Source organism: Podarcis tiliguerta (genome assembly GCF_965153285.1).
Source record: "Podarcis tiliguerta genome assembly, chromosome: 1".
NCBI classification, from domain to species: domain Eukaryota; kingdom Metazoa; phylum Chordata; class Lepidosauria; order Squamata; family Lacertidae; genus Podarcis; species Podarcis tiliguerta.
The window spans coordinates 83,078,028-83,094,581 of record NC_139534.1 but is presented as its reverse complement, the minus strand read 5'-3'; the positions used below and the strand labels follow the sequence as shown (position 1 = coordinate 83,094,581).

Sequence of the window (16,554 nt, the reverse complement as noted above, 5' to 3'; positions counted from 1 at the left end):
GTACAGACAGAGAGAGGGGAAAATCCAACAATTAATTTCCAGACAGTAGTTGGGAAAAATATACTGCGGTGATGTCCAGGTTTTCTTCCACCCGCGCTGGCGTTTATATACAAGTGCAACTCTCTGTCTATTTCTGGAACGCGATCAAAACCCTGATGCTATTTTTAGCAAGTGCTAGGGAGAAAAAAAAATCCACACAAAGGCATTTCGCTGGAACGTTACGTCCAAAATATTAAATGTGCATTAAGTCTCCCACCTGCCCCCAACTCCCCCACCCAGCTTCTTTCTCCTTCACCATTCAGAGTTGTTTTAGGTGCAACGTTGCAGAGAATTTAAAGGGCTGATATTGATCGCTTTCCATATTGCCCTATTGCTCAACCTTGCCCCCCCCCCATTCACAGATATGTTGAATATGACTCTCTGCCTGTTGCCTTGCAAGCATTGTTGTGTCTGCGTTCTTGCTGTGTCTTTAATAAAGTAAACGTAAAAAAACAAACAAAAAAAAAAAAACAGAAGCACACACAACAGCCATGCACTACTTTACCCTCATGCACAAATGTGGCATTCAAGCAAGCTTGCTTGTTTTTCTGAGAAAGAGAGAATCTTGCAGAGTGAATTACACAGCACAAAGAAAGGTTGTTTTTAACATTCTTCTTTCTCCACCCCAGTTTTTTTAAAATCCTTTGTCTTGAGACTAAAGAATCTATAAATACACACACACACACACACACACACACGCTCTAAAAGAACGTGCATGTGTGTGTGTGCGATTGCGTTCTAGTAATTCACTACGAAGGGAGATGGGGAAAAATAGAACCATTAAGGCTTGCAGGCTACAAGAAGCCAGCCTGAGACTCCTTTGCAAGGCTGCGTCAGTTATCAGCTATTGACGTCACGTTCAGATTCTCCTCTTCAGAGGCTCCAGTTCATCATAAAAGATGTCTGTGCTTGGAGCTTTTGTGCTTGCAGAAAAGCACTTCAAATCTGGGGGAAAGAGTTAATTAGCAAGCCCCACAATTGGGGTGTGTGTGTGTGTTGCACCTTTTTGTACATTGTGTGTGTGTGTGTGTGTGTACACACACACACACACACACACACACAATGCATGGGGGAAGAAAGGAGGAAAGGGGAGACAAAGGTGTTTTTGGAGTGTTGTGTAGGGAGCTGAATATATTTCAAAACACCTCCTAGAATCGAGCTGCAAAGGAAGCCAAAGCATACTATATATGCACATTGTGCAGGGACATCTCCTATGGTATCTCTTGTATTTTGATGTAGCAGAGCAGGGGGAAGGGATGTAAAACCTGAGATTTTGCATATTTGTCAAGCAAACAGGAGGGGAATGGTAGCAGCATTTTAACAGCCCCTCCCTTGTACTCACACACCCACACACTGAAAACTGGGGAGGGTGGGAGAGAATAATGTTCAGCACCCACCTCCTGTACACACAGAGACACATATACAACACACACACACCTCTCACTCTTTTATTTGGCTACAGTAGCAAAAGCCATATATTGATAAAGCTGGGATTAATTCTGTATATTTGTCAGGCAAACAGCCCCGTCTCCTAGAGTGACGCAAATAACAGATTCTATGGCTCTGGCTTTCTATATTCTGCACCCACGCACTCTGCTTGGTCTCCCACGGAATCAGCTACAGAGAGCAATGATCCAGATTAGAGGGGAGGGGGAAGAGAGAGAGAGAGGCAAAAAGAACAAATGAAATTGCAATTAAAAATCATAATACTGCTATAGGTCTCTAAGCACAAGACTAAATCTGATGTTACAGAGGTACACACACACACACACACACACACACACACGAAACCTGTACCCATCTATCAAACAGCAATCAATCCCAAGAAGATTGTCATATTGACAAATTTAGAGTTTATTTGGGAGAGGTATTTCCTCCTCACATATATCCCCCCCCCCCATCTCCATTACAAATATGTGTCTGCAAAGACCCAGATTACAAGCACTGGCAGGAAAAATAAACACTGAGGTTGAAAGATAGGTGTGGGTGGAGAGGGAAAACCACGGTATATCCTCAAGTGGATTAATCAGGACCTTTAAAGCAGAATGGGCATTTCCTTCCCTTTTTTTTTTTAAACATCCCCCCCCCCCAGCATCTTCAAAGCAGCACTCAATGGGCTGTTGCTATATTTAAAGATCTCGTGTTTGTGGGAGGATGACACGAGGCATCTGGGCAAAAATGAAAAATGTGGGATACGGTACTAAGAAAGCACGCACACATGCACATACGCATCCAAGCGGAACAGAAAGTTCTGTGGATCAGAGTGGAAACTACAAGTGTTGAAAGGTACATCCTGCACCATACAATCAAATGGATATTTCTTTCCAACCAGTCCACTCCACTTTTTTGTCTGCCCAAATGGAAAAGGACGCTCAGACACATGAAGTTATTTACAGTCTAAACCACACACACACCCCTATGCACAGCTGTGCACAAGCACACACATACACACTGTGTATATAACTCTGCCAGTTATTATCAACTTTTTAATAGTAGACAATATATTGTATAACATCCATACATCGTCACTGTGGAAGTAACAAGAGAACCAGCATAGCCAACGACTTCCACTGAGGCAGCAACTTTGGGGTATTTCATACGCCAAGATGAAGAGATTACATCTAAAATGTTGCTAGCATGAGGGAGACTTGTTTGGCTTTAAAAACACACCATGCTGCACTCTTTGTCTTTGGGCAGCTGTGATCAGATGCAGTGACATTGCATGTCCCCATGTACCTCAGTCAGTCAGTCAGTCTGTCTGTCTCCTTCAATTATGACTCACCTCTCTGCCAGAAGGCACCCTAGGTGGCATGCAACAATTAAATCAATACAAAATCCCCATAAAGCATTATGAATCTATGGTAAGCTAACAAAAGCAGCAGTTTACTCTCCCTTTTGCTAGCCTGACTCAAATAGCCAACTTTCCGTCATCTTTTTTTGTTTAAAGGCTACACACGAGATTACATGGCCTTGGTGAAATATTAGGAGTATGTTTCTAAAATAGCAAATTCATGCAGGGGAACAGCCTAGGATGGGCCAGCTTAAAGTAAACCCAATTCTGAATTGGGTTCAGTACTGTAAAGTAAACCCTGGTATCTGAAGAAGTGTGCATGCACACAAAAGCTTATACCCAGAACAAACTTAGTCGGTCTCTAAGGTGCTACTGGACAATTTTTAAATTTATTTCGACTGCATCAGACCAACACGACTACCTACCTGAATGCAGTACTGAACTATTAGTACAAACTATTAGTACAAACATTAGACACACACATACATTCCCCAGCTAGGCCTTCATTTCTCTAACAAAGAGCTTAACAGTCAACAGGGTTAATAGAGCCACCCTCTTATGGTATGGCCCAGCCAGTATAGGTTGATGGGTCCTGTTAAACAAAACATGAAAGTAGCAATGCAGATGGACTTGTTTTGGTGGCAAACATTAGAATTAACACAGAACTAATTACTTCTCCCTGATACATCAGGCTATGCAGTCTACATTATTTTGCAGTTTAGATAGCCAGGCTATAAAATGATAGCGTTTCTCTCCTTGAATTAAAAACAGGTCTGCCATGGGTATTCAGAGATCACTCCTCTTCCTTATTCCATGTTCTACAAGGTTTTTGAAAGATGGAGTATGCTCAGCTTTTTCTAACAGGAACTATTTTGACTTGGTAAAGTGGACACAACTGTCCACAGTCTCAGTCTCATTTGGTGTGTGCTGCCTTCTGCACACATCACCTGTGAAAGCACCAAACCTCAAGAAATACTTGTTTCGAGAGCATGGAATCTTTTAGCAAGCCACCCCTGCTGTTCTCGCTTCTCTAGATCATTATTTGCACTAAAAGGAGACTTTATCTTTCAATTTGATATGTTATGGTTATCAGCAATCTTTTGCTTTCCAAAGAACTAAGGCTTGATGATAACAGGGATATAATGAAATCAACAGACCTCCCACTCATTCCTCCATTTTGAAGAGTATTATCATTCTTACTCAGATGGAATTGTGATGGCCACCACCAGATAATGGAATAATATTATACCACTAGAGCTATCCCGGGTGCTGAAATAGGTTCAAGCTTTTTTAATGGGTATGCTCCACAAATCAAAGCACCCCCAACCATTTCATACCCCTGTCCTTTGAATAATGAGTCTGAAAAAAGAGAATGCTTTAAAGAATATACATAGCCATACCTGGTTTTAAGTTCCCTTAGTCTTTGAAACACAGAGAGCTATTCTTATCAACACTCAGAATTTTTGAATGAATTGATGAAGAAGAAATTTAGGAACAGGGAAAAGAGAGAGTGATGTCTAGATTTGTTTTTCTTTGGCCAAACCAACATCAAAGGTCCACCTTTTACCAAAGTCTCTTCCGAACCCTTGTTGGTTTTCACTTTTGGTAGTTGTGTCTATGCCCTACTACTGCAGAGTGCTGAAGAGGTGCTTTGCCACTGTACACTTTCTTAATGGAAGATTATTATATACTCTTGATCCACTGGTGCTAGCGCATATATCCTGAGATGAAAGGTAAGTGTTTGTTAAAAACACCCCAATACTGCTTTTCATCTATAAGTCTTCCAGAGTGGTTAACAAATCTGAAGATAGGCCACCATTTTGCCATTTGTAATTATAGGAAAGTGATTGATATAATCCAGTGTACACCCTATGGAATACCAAAGGGTCAGCATTATCATCTTATTTTCTTTACTTACCTTGCACAACAGACCTCACCACCAGTCTTTCCAGTTGAGAAATGAGTTGCTCAGATCTAAATAGGTTTCATCTTTTAAAATTAGTTACCTGTCATGTGAGACCATAATATAAAGGCAGGAAAAAACTTTGAAAACCATCCCTTCAAATACTGGTTTGAGAGAACGTACGTTACACTGGAAATGGAAAAACCCACATGACAGAAGGCCAAATGCTGTTATAGTTGTTATTAATAGATATGGCTTCTGTTAATAGAGTTTGAATAGAGTAGAAAATCCAGGCCTTCTCCCCAAGAAAGTGGATCAGACATTGCACATCAATGTCATCATTACATATGTGCAAAAATTGTGTCTCATCAATAATCTATAGCCAGTTTTAACATTTAAGGATAACCCAATATATTACATCATCTGCTGTATTTTGTATCTGATAAGATGAATTAATTTCTATATTTCTTGTAATTAAATAATTTTAATATTATATATATTTTATTAATACAGGGATATTAAATAGTAGGGCTGGATAAAAGTCTGACTGAGACCTTGGGGACCTGCTGCTGTTCAGAGTAAATAATAGTGGCAAGATGGACCAATGGCCTTTGCATTTCCAATAATACAAATCATGGAAGCACAGTTTCTTTAGTTATATGACTGTCCAGTGTTGAAGGCAGTGCATTCTGCACAGGATCAGAGCAACATATCTTTTAAATAGTAATTCACTTGTTTTGGGCCTAGTCGAGATATTCAAAAATATACCGCAGGTGGGATTGAGCCCTTGCAAACTTTGTCTCAAATCGTGCCCTTTCTAAACCCATGAAGAAATTGCAAGGAGTAAAAAGTAATTGGAATTTAGAAAATAAAGCGATCAGCATAATGAAATCAAGAAGAGAGCACACTATTGAAAGAAGTGACAACACTTTAATTTCTCATCAAGAAAACAATAACCAAAACCTCGTTTTTCAAATATATTGATAGTGAATTCACCTTGGATTTTTCTTTTTCTTTTTACTACAGTTGTTGCTGACATTTGATGTACACTGAACTTCCTACAAACAAGATCCATGGCCCTTATAATGAACAAACCTCTGGCCATGGTCTTGAGAAAATTGTATACTGATGAAGGTACAAGTATAAAAGATAGGTAATAGTTGTAGATTTGCTTCCAAGTCTTTGGAGTAAGAAAAGCAGAGAGGCAGTTAATGGAAGACACCCTTGTTTCCAAAACTGTAAATATATAAATTCAAAGGAAGGAATATGCATAAATAATAACCAACCAAACCATGGAAAATATTTAAAATATTCAGAAATGTCTTAGTGTTACTTAGTTCACGGGGGTAAATTTACCTTCAGAAAATGGATCATCACCAATGCTAGTCCTATTAATTCTAGTGGGTCTACTCTGAGTAGGACTAGCACTGAATACAAATCAAAATATAGTTGCTGTTCAGTAGAGTGAAAAAATGCATGAGGAGATAGGAATGATTTCTGTAGTCTAGCCTTCCCTAATTGTATGCCCTCCATAAGTTTTGGACTGCAACTCCCATCATCCCATCCCATTAGTCATGCCAGCTGGGGATGATGGAAATTGGAGTCAAAACATCTGAAGGACATCAGATTGAGGAGGGCTGTGCAGTCCATTGAGGGCATGGCTGAGAAGGAAATGAGGAATGTAGAGTTACAAGAGCAGGCTTAGCTGAACCAGTTACAGTTCCTTCTCAGAATAGCATACTATACATCTTACTCGGCTACGAGTGATTGCCAAAGGAAGGAAGGAGGAAACTATACAGTACAGTGGTACCTCTGGTTACGAACTTAATTCGTTCTGGAGGTCTGTTCTTAACCTGAATCCGTTCTCAACCTGAGGTACCACTTTAGCTAATGGGGCCTCCCGTCGCCGCCGCATGATTTCTGTTCTCATCCTGAGGTAAAGTTCTTAACCGAGGTACTACTTCCGGGCTAGCGGAGTCTGTAACCTGAAGTGTTTGTAACCTGAGGTACCATTGTACTCCCAGTGCCATTTAACTGATTTATAAAGTGGTGCTCATCAGTCATAAAACTTGTACTTTGTGTGTGCAAGAATCCATGTTCAGACCCTGGCAAATCCAATTAAAGGAATTCAGATGCAGGACTGGAAATCATCCCTGATACCCTGATGAGTTGTTGCTAGTCAGAGGAAACAGTACAGGACAGTTTGCAACACTGACCTGACAGTATAAGGCAGCTTCCTGGATTTATCTATTCACTTCTCATTGCAAATTGTTAAGCTCTTCGGGCGTATTATGAATATGCTATTAAAGGCATGGTTGTTTTGCCCAACATATTACCATTTATCTGCACAATTGTTGAGCAAGTAAGTCATTCTTTCTAGCACTATCCCATAACCAAAAGATTCAGAGTATGAGATGGAAGTTCCTATGAATCAATATAGAAATCAAAATTAATCAGCCTTAACAGTATACGTAGTGAAGACTGCGATACTTTCTGGTGGAGGATAGAGAAACAAATCAAAAATTTCCTCAGTTCATTAGATTCTAAATTTTAATTGTTAATAAGCATGATCTTTTAAGCACTGACAGCATTAAGACCAATCTCTGCCGTATAAAGCAAATCTAAATAAGTGATTGTATCAGCAATAGGTAGACTATATAATACCCACAGAACACTCCCTAGCAACATACAAACCTGTCTGCTGGGATTCTGCTTCACTTACCTAGCACTCTAATCCTAAGGACAATAAGTCCCATTGGATAAATGAAACTTTATTCCAAGTAAATTGGGTGTGGATTGGGATACAAGACTTAGCACTGACTTTTTCCATTTAAACAAAACTCCTATACCTTTCAGTGTCAAGAGCATGATTTTGTTTATCACTGGGGGACCACAGTAGGAAGGGATTGTTATCATTATGTACTGCTTGTGGGCCTTCCATAGGCAACTGGCTGGCCACTGAGAAAAGCAGGATGCTGAACTAAATAAGCATTTGGTCTGACCCAGCAGAGCTCTTCTTACTTACGTTCTTACGACAAGCGTATAAACAGAAGATGAAGCATTTGCAAGGCAGAGTTTCTTAGAGATCCAAGCCACAGTATCAAAATATTTAAAAGTAAAAGACAAACACAGGACAAATGAGAAAATAATGTGAAAGACTCACATAAAGGACCCATCCACTTGCAATGTTCTGTGGAGGATGTTCTCAATTAAATTCATCAAAATCAACCCTTAGCTTTATTTTCTTGCACTATCATTGGTCTTTGATGTATCCTTTAAAGTTTTGTTATGGTTATTTGACCAAAGTTAAGATAGCATGGCATCCATCCTTTTTGCCTCTCTGTTCTTGGGTGTCAAGTAAGTCATTCTTTCTGTACTGTAGAATGCAGTCCTAACTTATGGAAAGTAAGTCATGTTAAACAGTGGAACTTTCTTCCAATTACTGAAGCTGCTGGAATGTGACAGTGTTTAGCTATCTTAGTTAGTAAAGTGGATATTTCTCTATGATGGTCCTGCTGCTGTAGAATACCATGCCGCTGGACCTGTGTCAAATGCCTATAATTCAGACTTCTTTGGTTCAGTTAAACTTCTAGCCATGGTCCTTATTAGCTGGGTTGATGATCTGATTGATCTATGTTTTTTCTGACTCAGATTTTTTTAAAAAATGTGAATTGTTGCTGAGTTGTAGATTTAAGTTTTTCATTTTTGTATCACTGATCTTTGTATCTTTTGTTGTTTTTGACTATAAGGCATTTTGAATGGATATTTGCCTAGAAATGCTCTTAGATCCATGAACATGGGTTATGAATAGGAAAAGATGGATCAGACTCTTTCTGATTCATGTCAATTTCTGCACATGTTTATTTGTAAGTCCATTCTACCCCATTTCCACACAAATCTGTATTTTTTTAAAAAAAATTAAAAATCTATATGCTTGTGTCTAAATACATATTTTATTACAAGATATGTTTTTAAATGCATTTTATGCTCTACTAAACTATTTTATCCTACTTATTTTTATGCATTTTTATTTTTATTTTGAACTGATAACCATACTGCAAAAGTGTGGAACATGAAGCATAATTACATTTGAATCCAAGAGAGGCAGATGAAGTCGGTTTGCTTTAAAATGCAGACTGAATTTAACTTTTCACCATGCCTAGTTAAGAAAGCTTAGAATGTCATTATTTCACAAGAAATGTAAAATGTAAAATGCTGGTTTTCAAAACTGTTAGGTTCCTCAAAAACTTATCAGGGGTTCCACAATGTGAAGATCAATAGCAGCAGACAAATTTCCCAAAAAGATATATTGACCTCTATCGCCAGTCTTTCCCTCCTGCAACATTCATTCACAGGGATGTGTTGGGAATGTTTATGGCCTTAGCTTCCATTCACAATGCTTAATGGCAGGCTGAACAGTACTCAAATAAATTACAGTACAGGACCCACAACTTGGTAGCATCACTACAACCATGCATATTCATGGCAAAAACAATTAAGAAGCAGGTTTCATTATGCATGTTTGGGCTAAGGGTGAGTCCTAGGTCTGAACTTAAGTTGCAGACCCTCCAAGTGTCCCTATTTTCCAGGGACGCCCCTGATTTAGAGAAGCCATCCTGGTTTCCGATTTGAACCTGGAATGTCCCACTTTTCCTTAAGATGTCCCTATTTTCATTGGAAAAATGTTAGAGGATTTGGAGTTATCCGACCCATGAGCCATCTGAAGGTAATCCTGTAAAGTTTTTTTTTTTATGTTTAATGTCTTATTATGTTTTTATGGATGTTGGAACCCAGAGTGGCTGGGACAACCCAGTAAAATGTGTGGGGTATAAATAGTAAAATTATCATTACGAAATGGGACGCCCCTGTTTTCATTGGATGAACGTTGGAGCATATAAAGTTGCAGCCTATTACTCTAGAACAAAGTTGCAGAACTAGTAGTCTTCCAGATGCGGTTGGACTCCAGCTCTTATTTAGACAAGCCTACCTAGATGTTTAGGAAGTTTGTATGAAATTTTATTTGATCTAGTCTATTCTATAGCGGTTTTAACTTTCTGTATGATTTAAATCATGCTTATAATTTTTTAGTGATAATTTTATTGTTTTTGCAAATTGCATTGAGGGTTATTTTTTCTCCAGTGGTATATTAATTTTATGAAACAAACTCCCATCATCTACAGCCAGTATGGCTAACGGTCAGCGATGGTGGGTGTTGCAGTACAAAAACATCTGGAAGGTGAGATGATTGCTTTCAAAAGGGTTCCTTGAAGGCAAGAAATTTGACTATCGGTGCTGTAGAGACACTGAGAATAACATAACTGCTTCTTTAGTATATGTAAATATGAAATTTGTTTTTCAATTTCCAACATAGCATAACGGTATTTGGTACCATTTTCTACATCCAGCAACAAAGGATGTGATGGGGTGTGAGAAACGGAGAAGTCTAGACAAACTCTTCTTCAATGATGACTTTTAAGAAAGATCCATTAAAAGATTTTATGGGTGGATTTCAGTCAGGGAATTCTTGACTGAAAATAAGTAGTAATTTATTTATTTTTAAAGTGAAACCTGGCAAAAACCTCCATATATTTTTGTTGTTGACAGCAAGTAGAGGAATGATCTATTGTCATTACCAGTCAAGTAGCCATAATGTATTTGATAAAATATTAAGCAGGACACAGCCCTTGACCATCAGTCAAATATTTCAACTCTTCAGCTGGTTACTCATAGTTAAATGAGAATTTAGACTTCATGGTTGTTTTTAATTGCTTTGATGTTTTCACCTGCTCTTTCTTTGGTTGATTGTTGTTTTTATTATTTTTCCAGTATTTGCTTTCATATTCTATTTGTATATTTTTATTGTTAGCTGCCTTGGACACCTTGTGCTGAAAGATAGGATATATCTTGGAGGCTTTTAAGCAGAGGTTGGATGGCCATCTGCCATGGATGCTTTTGTTGAGATTCCTGCATTGCAGAGAGTTAGACAAGGTAGCCCTCAGGGTCCCTTCCAGCTCTAAAATTCTATGATTCCATTGTTTGTACTGGCACTGAAACAATGAATCTATGTGCCTGCTTATACGTACTATCAGAATTGTTGTCTAAATTGCCCTGGACATAAAACAGCAGTTCAATCTAGGTATCTAATTCTGTATTACGTGGACCAAAATCTTTAGTCATAGTAGTGAATGATGTGTGTTTGGAGAGAGAAAGGAAATGGCAGTAGGGTTGTCCACCTGGCAGAAAACAATGAATGAGTTTCATCTGCAGAAAAGCTGCTTGGATGGACAACAATATCTATGACCCTTGGTAGACCCTTTAATTAGTAGATATCAGTGCAATTATTAGGGTTAGGGTTATTTTTATGAAGATGGGTATTTTTAAGAAAGGTGGCTTAGTAGTTTCACTGGCCTAATGTTCCCCAACCTGGTGATATAGCATACTAGTCAGTATATGTATTAAGTTTGCTTTGAATATTCATTTCTGAATGGTTTGGTGTAAATTCAATTCTCACATCCAGTCATTTGAACATTAACTGGTTCAATGAAAAGTATACAATCCATTTCATGTTCCTGTGAACTCATGTTCTATGAATGCATATCTTTCCTAATTTACACCAGGAAAACCAGATCTTAGCACTGATGGCTTGTCCAAGGCAATCTGTAGTGGCCTTCAGATTATGTATTCTTGCCTGCCAAGTGGTGCAGATGCCCTTAAAAAGGCAAACTTTAAAAAGGTTTTAAAAACCCATTTATTGTGGGTTGCCTTCTCATAAGGCCTTATTTCAGAGGATTATATTAGAATGCATAGCTTTTTTATTTCTTCTGAGATATTTATTATCAGTCTTAACTGACCTGTGCATTTAAAATGATAGTTAATACTGCTGCCTTGGTAATTAGAATCTGCATTGTGTTTTTATGACATGTAAGGCATATTGAGAGGGTTAGTCCTCAGAAGGCGGCCTATAATTTTATAGATAATAAGTAAGTAAAATATCAGGACCAAGCCTCACTGTGGCTTATAGGCAGTGTCATATTGGACATACAGCAACTGGTGACAAAGCCTTGATGGGGGAGCATGGCTCCTGCACCATACCAGTTATTTCCAGTGAGCTAGGCAGTAACTTTAAGCTTCTACCTCTAGTCATAGTGATGCAGCAGCAGCAAACGCTGATGTACCAAAAATTAGGGGAGTGTCAGTGGCTTGGACAGAAGTCATCAGCTGATGAAAGAATGGACATGGCATAAATAGAAATATGGTAGTTGTATTATTGTGTGGTCTGGCCTTTAAAAATGTGCTGTGCTGTTAGAAGAGGCATTACCTGTCTATCACAGCATCAAGCCTTGAACAAAAATGTTCAGTTATACTCAGAGAGCATGACATCCTCCTCTTCATTTGGTTTTGTGTGTGTGTGTGTGTGTGTGTGTCCATGATGTATACTAGGGTAGCCACCAGATGCCATGTTCTCAGCTATAATTTTACACTATCCTTTGTTGTGCTGGACATCCAACGCTATATTTTTCATTTTTCATTTCTTCTTATTTTTCACACCCACTTTCCTTAAACTCTGAATAGTCAGAGAACAGGCAGGGCTGTCGAACAAAGACTGCCCATGCCAATGTGGGACAGTAGAAAGATGTGTTCCAAATCGTAGGTGCTAGACTGTGGTTCATCATAGACCTGCCATGTCTTTCATATGGCTTCTGGAAATCCGAAAACAGACTCAAAGAAAAGTAAGATGTCATATACCCAAGTAAGTGTATAGAACTTTTTCTGGGTCTTTGGCTCCTCAGTGGGTTTAGATCACTTGTTTCTAAGTTAACAGTGGCTGGCAGCCATAAAGTATTGGAGGAATTGCTGAATTGCTGAATAATGAATTTTCTTAGGAATAGCCGTAATTGTCATCATTCGGTGAGGTATAGGAAAGCAGAAACAATGTGTGGTTAGGTTACCTACCTTTGGTGTGTACATCCAGATGGCAACAATATAATTTTATTTTCATATATTAATGCGCATTCCTACTTAGAACTAAGTCCCACTGAGTTCAATGAGGCTTACTTTCTGGTAAGTGTAGGGTTGCAGCCTGAAATATCTACACGGTGTTATTATATGTTTAAATGAAAGGTTCACTATATTATCCACTTTGCATTGTAACAGATTCCTAGTTATTTATCATTAGATTATTCATGTTTATATTTCAAACATGAAAGAGAAAAAGTTTAACGAGTTAAGCTCTGCTTTTTTGGAATTTGCAGTAAAAAAACTAAAAGGCTCTTCTTGTGATAGTACACCACCAGCTGTGAAAGGGGTAAACTATTATTCATCTATAGAAGAGATGGTTGGTTTATTGTATTGTAGTGATGCATAATTGTACATACAGATATAATGTTTAGCCAGCAGGTCTTTCCATCAGTTGCCACTCTGTCAGCTATTTTTAGCAAATGTGTGTGAAAAGCCAGAGTTCTGTACATCACGACCAATATGACCCATTGTAGCTACCTCATTTTCTTTTATAAAATCTCAAGTGCTCCCAGCACCCTTTACTAATCCATGTATTTTCTTTCTTCTTCTTCTTTTGGTCAGATTGAGCACCATTCTCTATTTCTGTTCTTCTGCACTAAAGTGAAGTATGTTTCCACCTTTGCAAAACGGTCCCTTATACTGTATGTTCATACTCTTTTGATTCCGGGTTTATTCCATGGCTACCAATCAATCACTTCATTGTCAGTAACATGGACCAAATGCATCAGTTTCCTCTTCAAGGCTTCAATTCTCCACTGTACGTAAGCCCAATTAAGTTGAATGGGACTGATACAGGCATAACTGTGTCCAGGTTTGCAACTAAGAGCGTCCATGAAAAGAGCTCACAAATTGTTCCTGTTAAGAAAGGCTCCCATCGCCTAGGGCTGCCCTAAAATGTTATGCCATTGACCCATTATGGTTTCATTCAGCTTGAGACCCAAGAAGCAGAACCATAGCTCACTAGAGACAGCGTCGTCTAATTGTCTAACTGTGGATACGACAAAAATGAGTTGCCCAGAGCAGAATTTGACTGACAAATCAGGAAGTTTCATGTCAACTTGGATCTGGTTTTGTGTTTTCCGATTTGAAGCCCCCAGGTGAGGTGGCAGGGCAGGAGGGTGGACCACTTCTGGTAGGTCTGAGAAGATCAACAATTTAACAGAAGCGACAGCTGTCCAACTAGTGGCACCAAGCCTTATGAAGAAGTCTTATGGCACGTAATGACTGAACCCACCTGGTGCAACAATGAAGAGAGCAGGGGGAAATAAACCATTGTTCTGCCCTTTGCCACTATTCATTAAGCCACTCAAAGCAGCCAGAGATGACTATTGTAGACTTTACATTCTACAGTGAATCTGACTGCTGATGCGAGGGATATTGTGGCTTAGCCTGCATGTATCCATTTCAGGACATAAATGGCTATATAAGATAAGGCATAGAAACCAAAGGGTACTTATATTAACATTGTGACTTGAGGGGTGTTTGGTAGTTTATAACCTAAAGCGCAGTCCATGCATCATTGCAAATCAAGAGAAATATGTGATCGGCCCTGATAGCAAGACTCCAAAGAGGACTGAAAGCCTTGACTAAAGCTAGGCACGTTACAGCCTTTGACGTCACAGCACGACTGAGGCACCGGTCTTTTGACTACAATGTTGGGTTCACCACTGTAGGTCTGTATACTGTTGCTCTTCCATCCTACAGTGCCATAAACATGAACTTTAGGTTTAAGACTCCCAGCTCTCCGAGTCTTTTTCAGGCATAAGCTGAAAGATTCAGTCTACCACTATGCGATGGTAGCCTTCCACTCTGCAGCTCCTGTCCCTGAATCCGCAGTTTGTTCTACATGGGATTCTAATGAAGCAGCTCCCAGTGTAGACACAACTGTCAGAATCAGGGTCACTGTAAGCAGAGTTAAAAGATGTTGTAGCGTCAACACCACAAGTAGCAGTAAAATTCTCTCTTGCTCGCTATCTCTCTCTTCCTTCCCGACTCCCTGTTCATAATCAACCTGGAGTTGAACCAAATTCTCCCCGGGGCAAAGGGGTGGTCAAAAACCAGGATCTTCCCCATTCTCCTGGACAGAGTGCCATGTGCCCCTAACCATGCTAACTCACAAGTATGTGCCAGATGAGTTCAGTGGGACTTGCACCCTAGTTTAAAGTATGCTCAGGACTGCAGTCGTGAGAGCTACTAATTTCTAGGGCTGACTTTGCAAAGAAGAAAAACACAGGCTTGGAATAGCCACTATCCTGAAAGCACCTTGAAATGAACGATAAATCAGAACTTCTCGGGCAAGACATCTGTTGCTATTCACTTCTTCAAGAGGAACGGCACTGAACACAGCCCGAGTGGGTGCCAAAGTATCGGTGTGTTGTTTCCCATTGGCTTCCTGTGAGCCAACAGAGAATTGCCAAAAAGAGTATGGGCAATTTGCAGACACCCCTGAATAAATCTGGCTCTTGCATTCCCACCAAAGTTTGGAATTGGATGTTCTCTTTGGTTTTCTTCTAGACACCGCTATGAAGGAGGGGGAATTATTGTGTATAAAGATTTCCCTCTACAGGTGGTTGGAGACTGTGGCAGTTTCTCACTCTTGCATCAGAGAAGACTCTTGGAGTCCTGGTTTCCTCTCCCTATAGACCCACATCTCATTCTGCCTCTATATAGTCCATCTGAGAGTTTGCTGGCTAATCCCTCTATGCCCCCAAAATATCTTTCCTTCCTTACCTTTGCCCTGATTCTGCAGCAACATTGCACAGCTTTTATGTAATCAGTATTTCATTCATTAATAAAGCACTTCTCCCCTTTGCCCCAGTATAGCAAACTGAGACTAGCAAGGTCTGCCCCAGATGGCTGGAAACTTCATTCATATATATGTATTTCCTCTCCCCAGTTTTGACAGGGCTTTTTAAAAAGATTGGGCAGGGAGATCCATCACCGTTATCCTCCCAAGGTGGCATGCTCCCCCCCCCCCCCCGCTTTTAATTTCTCCCCTTGCAAAAAACACAATTCAACACACTGCAAATACAACCCATGGCAGTCTAGAGAACTTTCCCCTCCTTGTTGCTTTCCTAAAGGGAGGATTTGCTGGCCAATGCATCGTGCAGCTTTCCAAAAGGCAGTCAGCAACAGCAAATCAGCAAAGTCTGCTCTTTGCAAAAGCATCCGGCAACTGAAATCAGAAAACTTTGCAAAAAGCAAAAGCACAAGTGCACACACCACACACAAACACAACAGAGACACAGAGGGAGCGAGACAGAGTGCAGAGAGACCTACCTTGCCACATCTTCTCCACTTATGTGTGCGAAAGAGGGGGGTTGGGTGGGTGTCAAAATAAACAAAACAAAAAGCATTTCGGAAAAGCCAAAGAAAAGAACAACCACCAAAACAATGAAATAGAAATCAAATGAAACAACAACACCCCCCACCTAAAAAGAAAAAAAAGGGGGGGAAAGCCCCACACACAATCGATTTCCTCCCCACACGCCTTAGAAGCTGGTTTTCTAGGGAATTTTTTGGCGAGAGGACTGCGAAGGGAAGAAAAGGGTGTGGGGGGAGATTACATAAATAAAAACTCCAGCGTTTGGAGCGGTGTGTGCACCCTAGCAAAAGGCTGTGTAGATTTCGCGAAATGTGTGTCTCTGTACTCTTCCAGGAGGAAGGCAAAAAAAAAAAAAACCCACCACAAAAAAAAACCAACCCTAAAAAAATCAGTTCGTGTTCTCTGCCTGACTTGGAGACAGAGAGAAGCAAACCCCCCCTCCCACTCACCCTCCCACCCACGCATCCACCCCCACAC

The 16,554-nt window shown here is 39.9% G+C and overlaps 1 protein-coding gene across 2 annotated transcripts in view; it reads right to left on the bottom strand.

Annotated features, from left to right (window-relative positions):
- Positions 1–16,131, bottom strand: part of LOC310680697 (uncharacterized protein) — a 101,135-nt gene extending 85,004 nt beyond the window's left edge. For both annotated transcript variants that reach the window (XM_083447702.1, XM_083447704.1), the window contains exon 1: positions 16,032–16,131. In XM_083447702.1, coding sequence (XP_083303828.1) covers positions 16,032–16,108 — 77 coding nt within the window. In that variant the 5' untranslated portion in view covers positions 16,109–16,131. The remainder of the gene's footprint in view (positions 1–16,031) is intronic.
- Between the last annotated feature and the right edge of the window lie 423 nt (positions 16,132–16,554).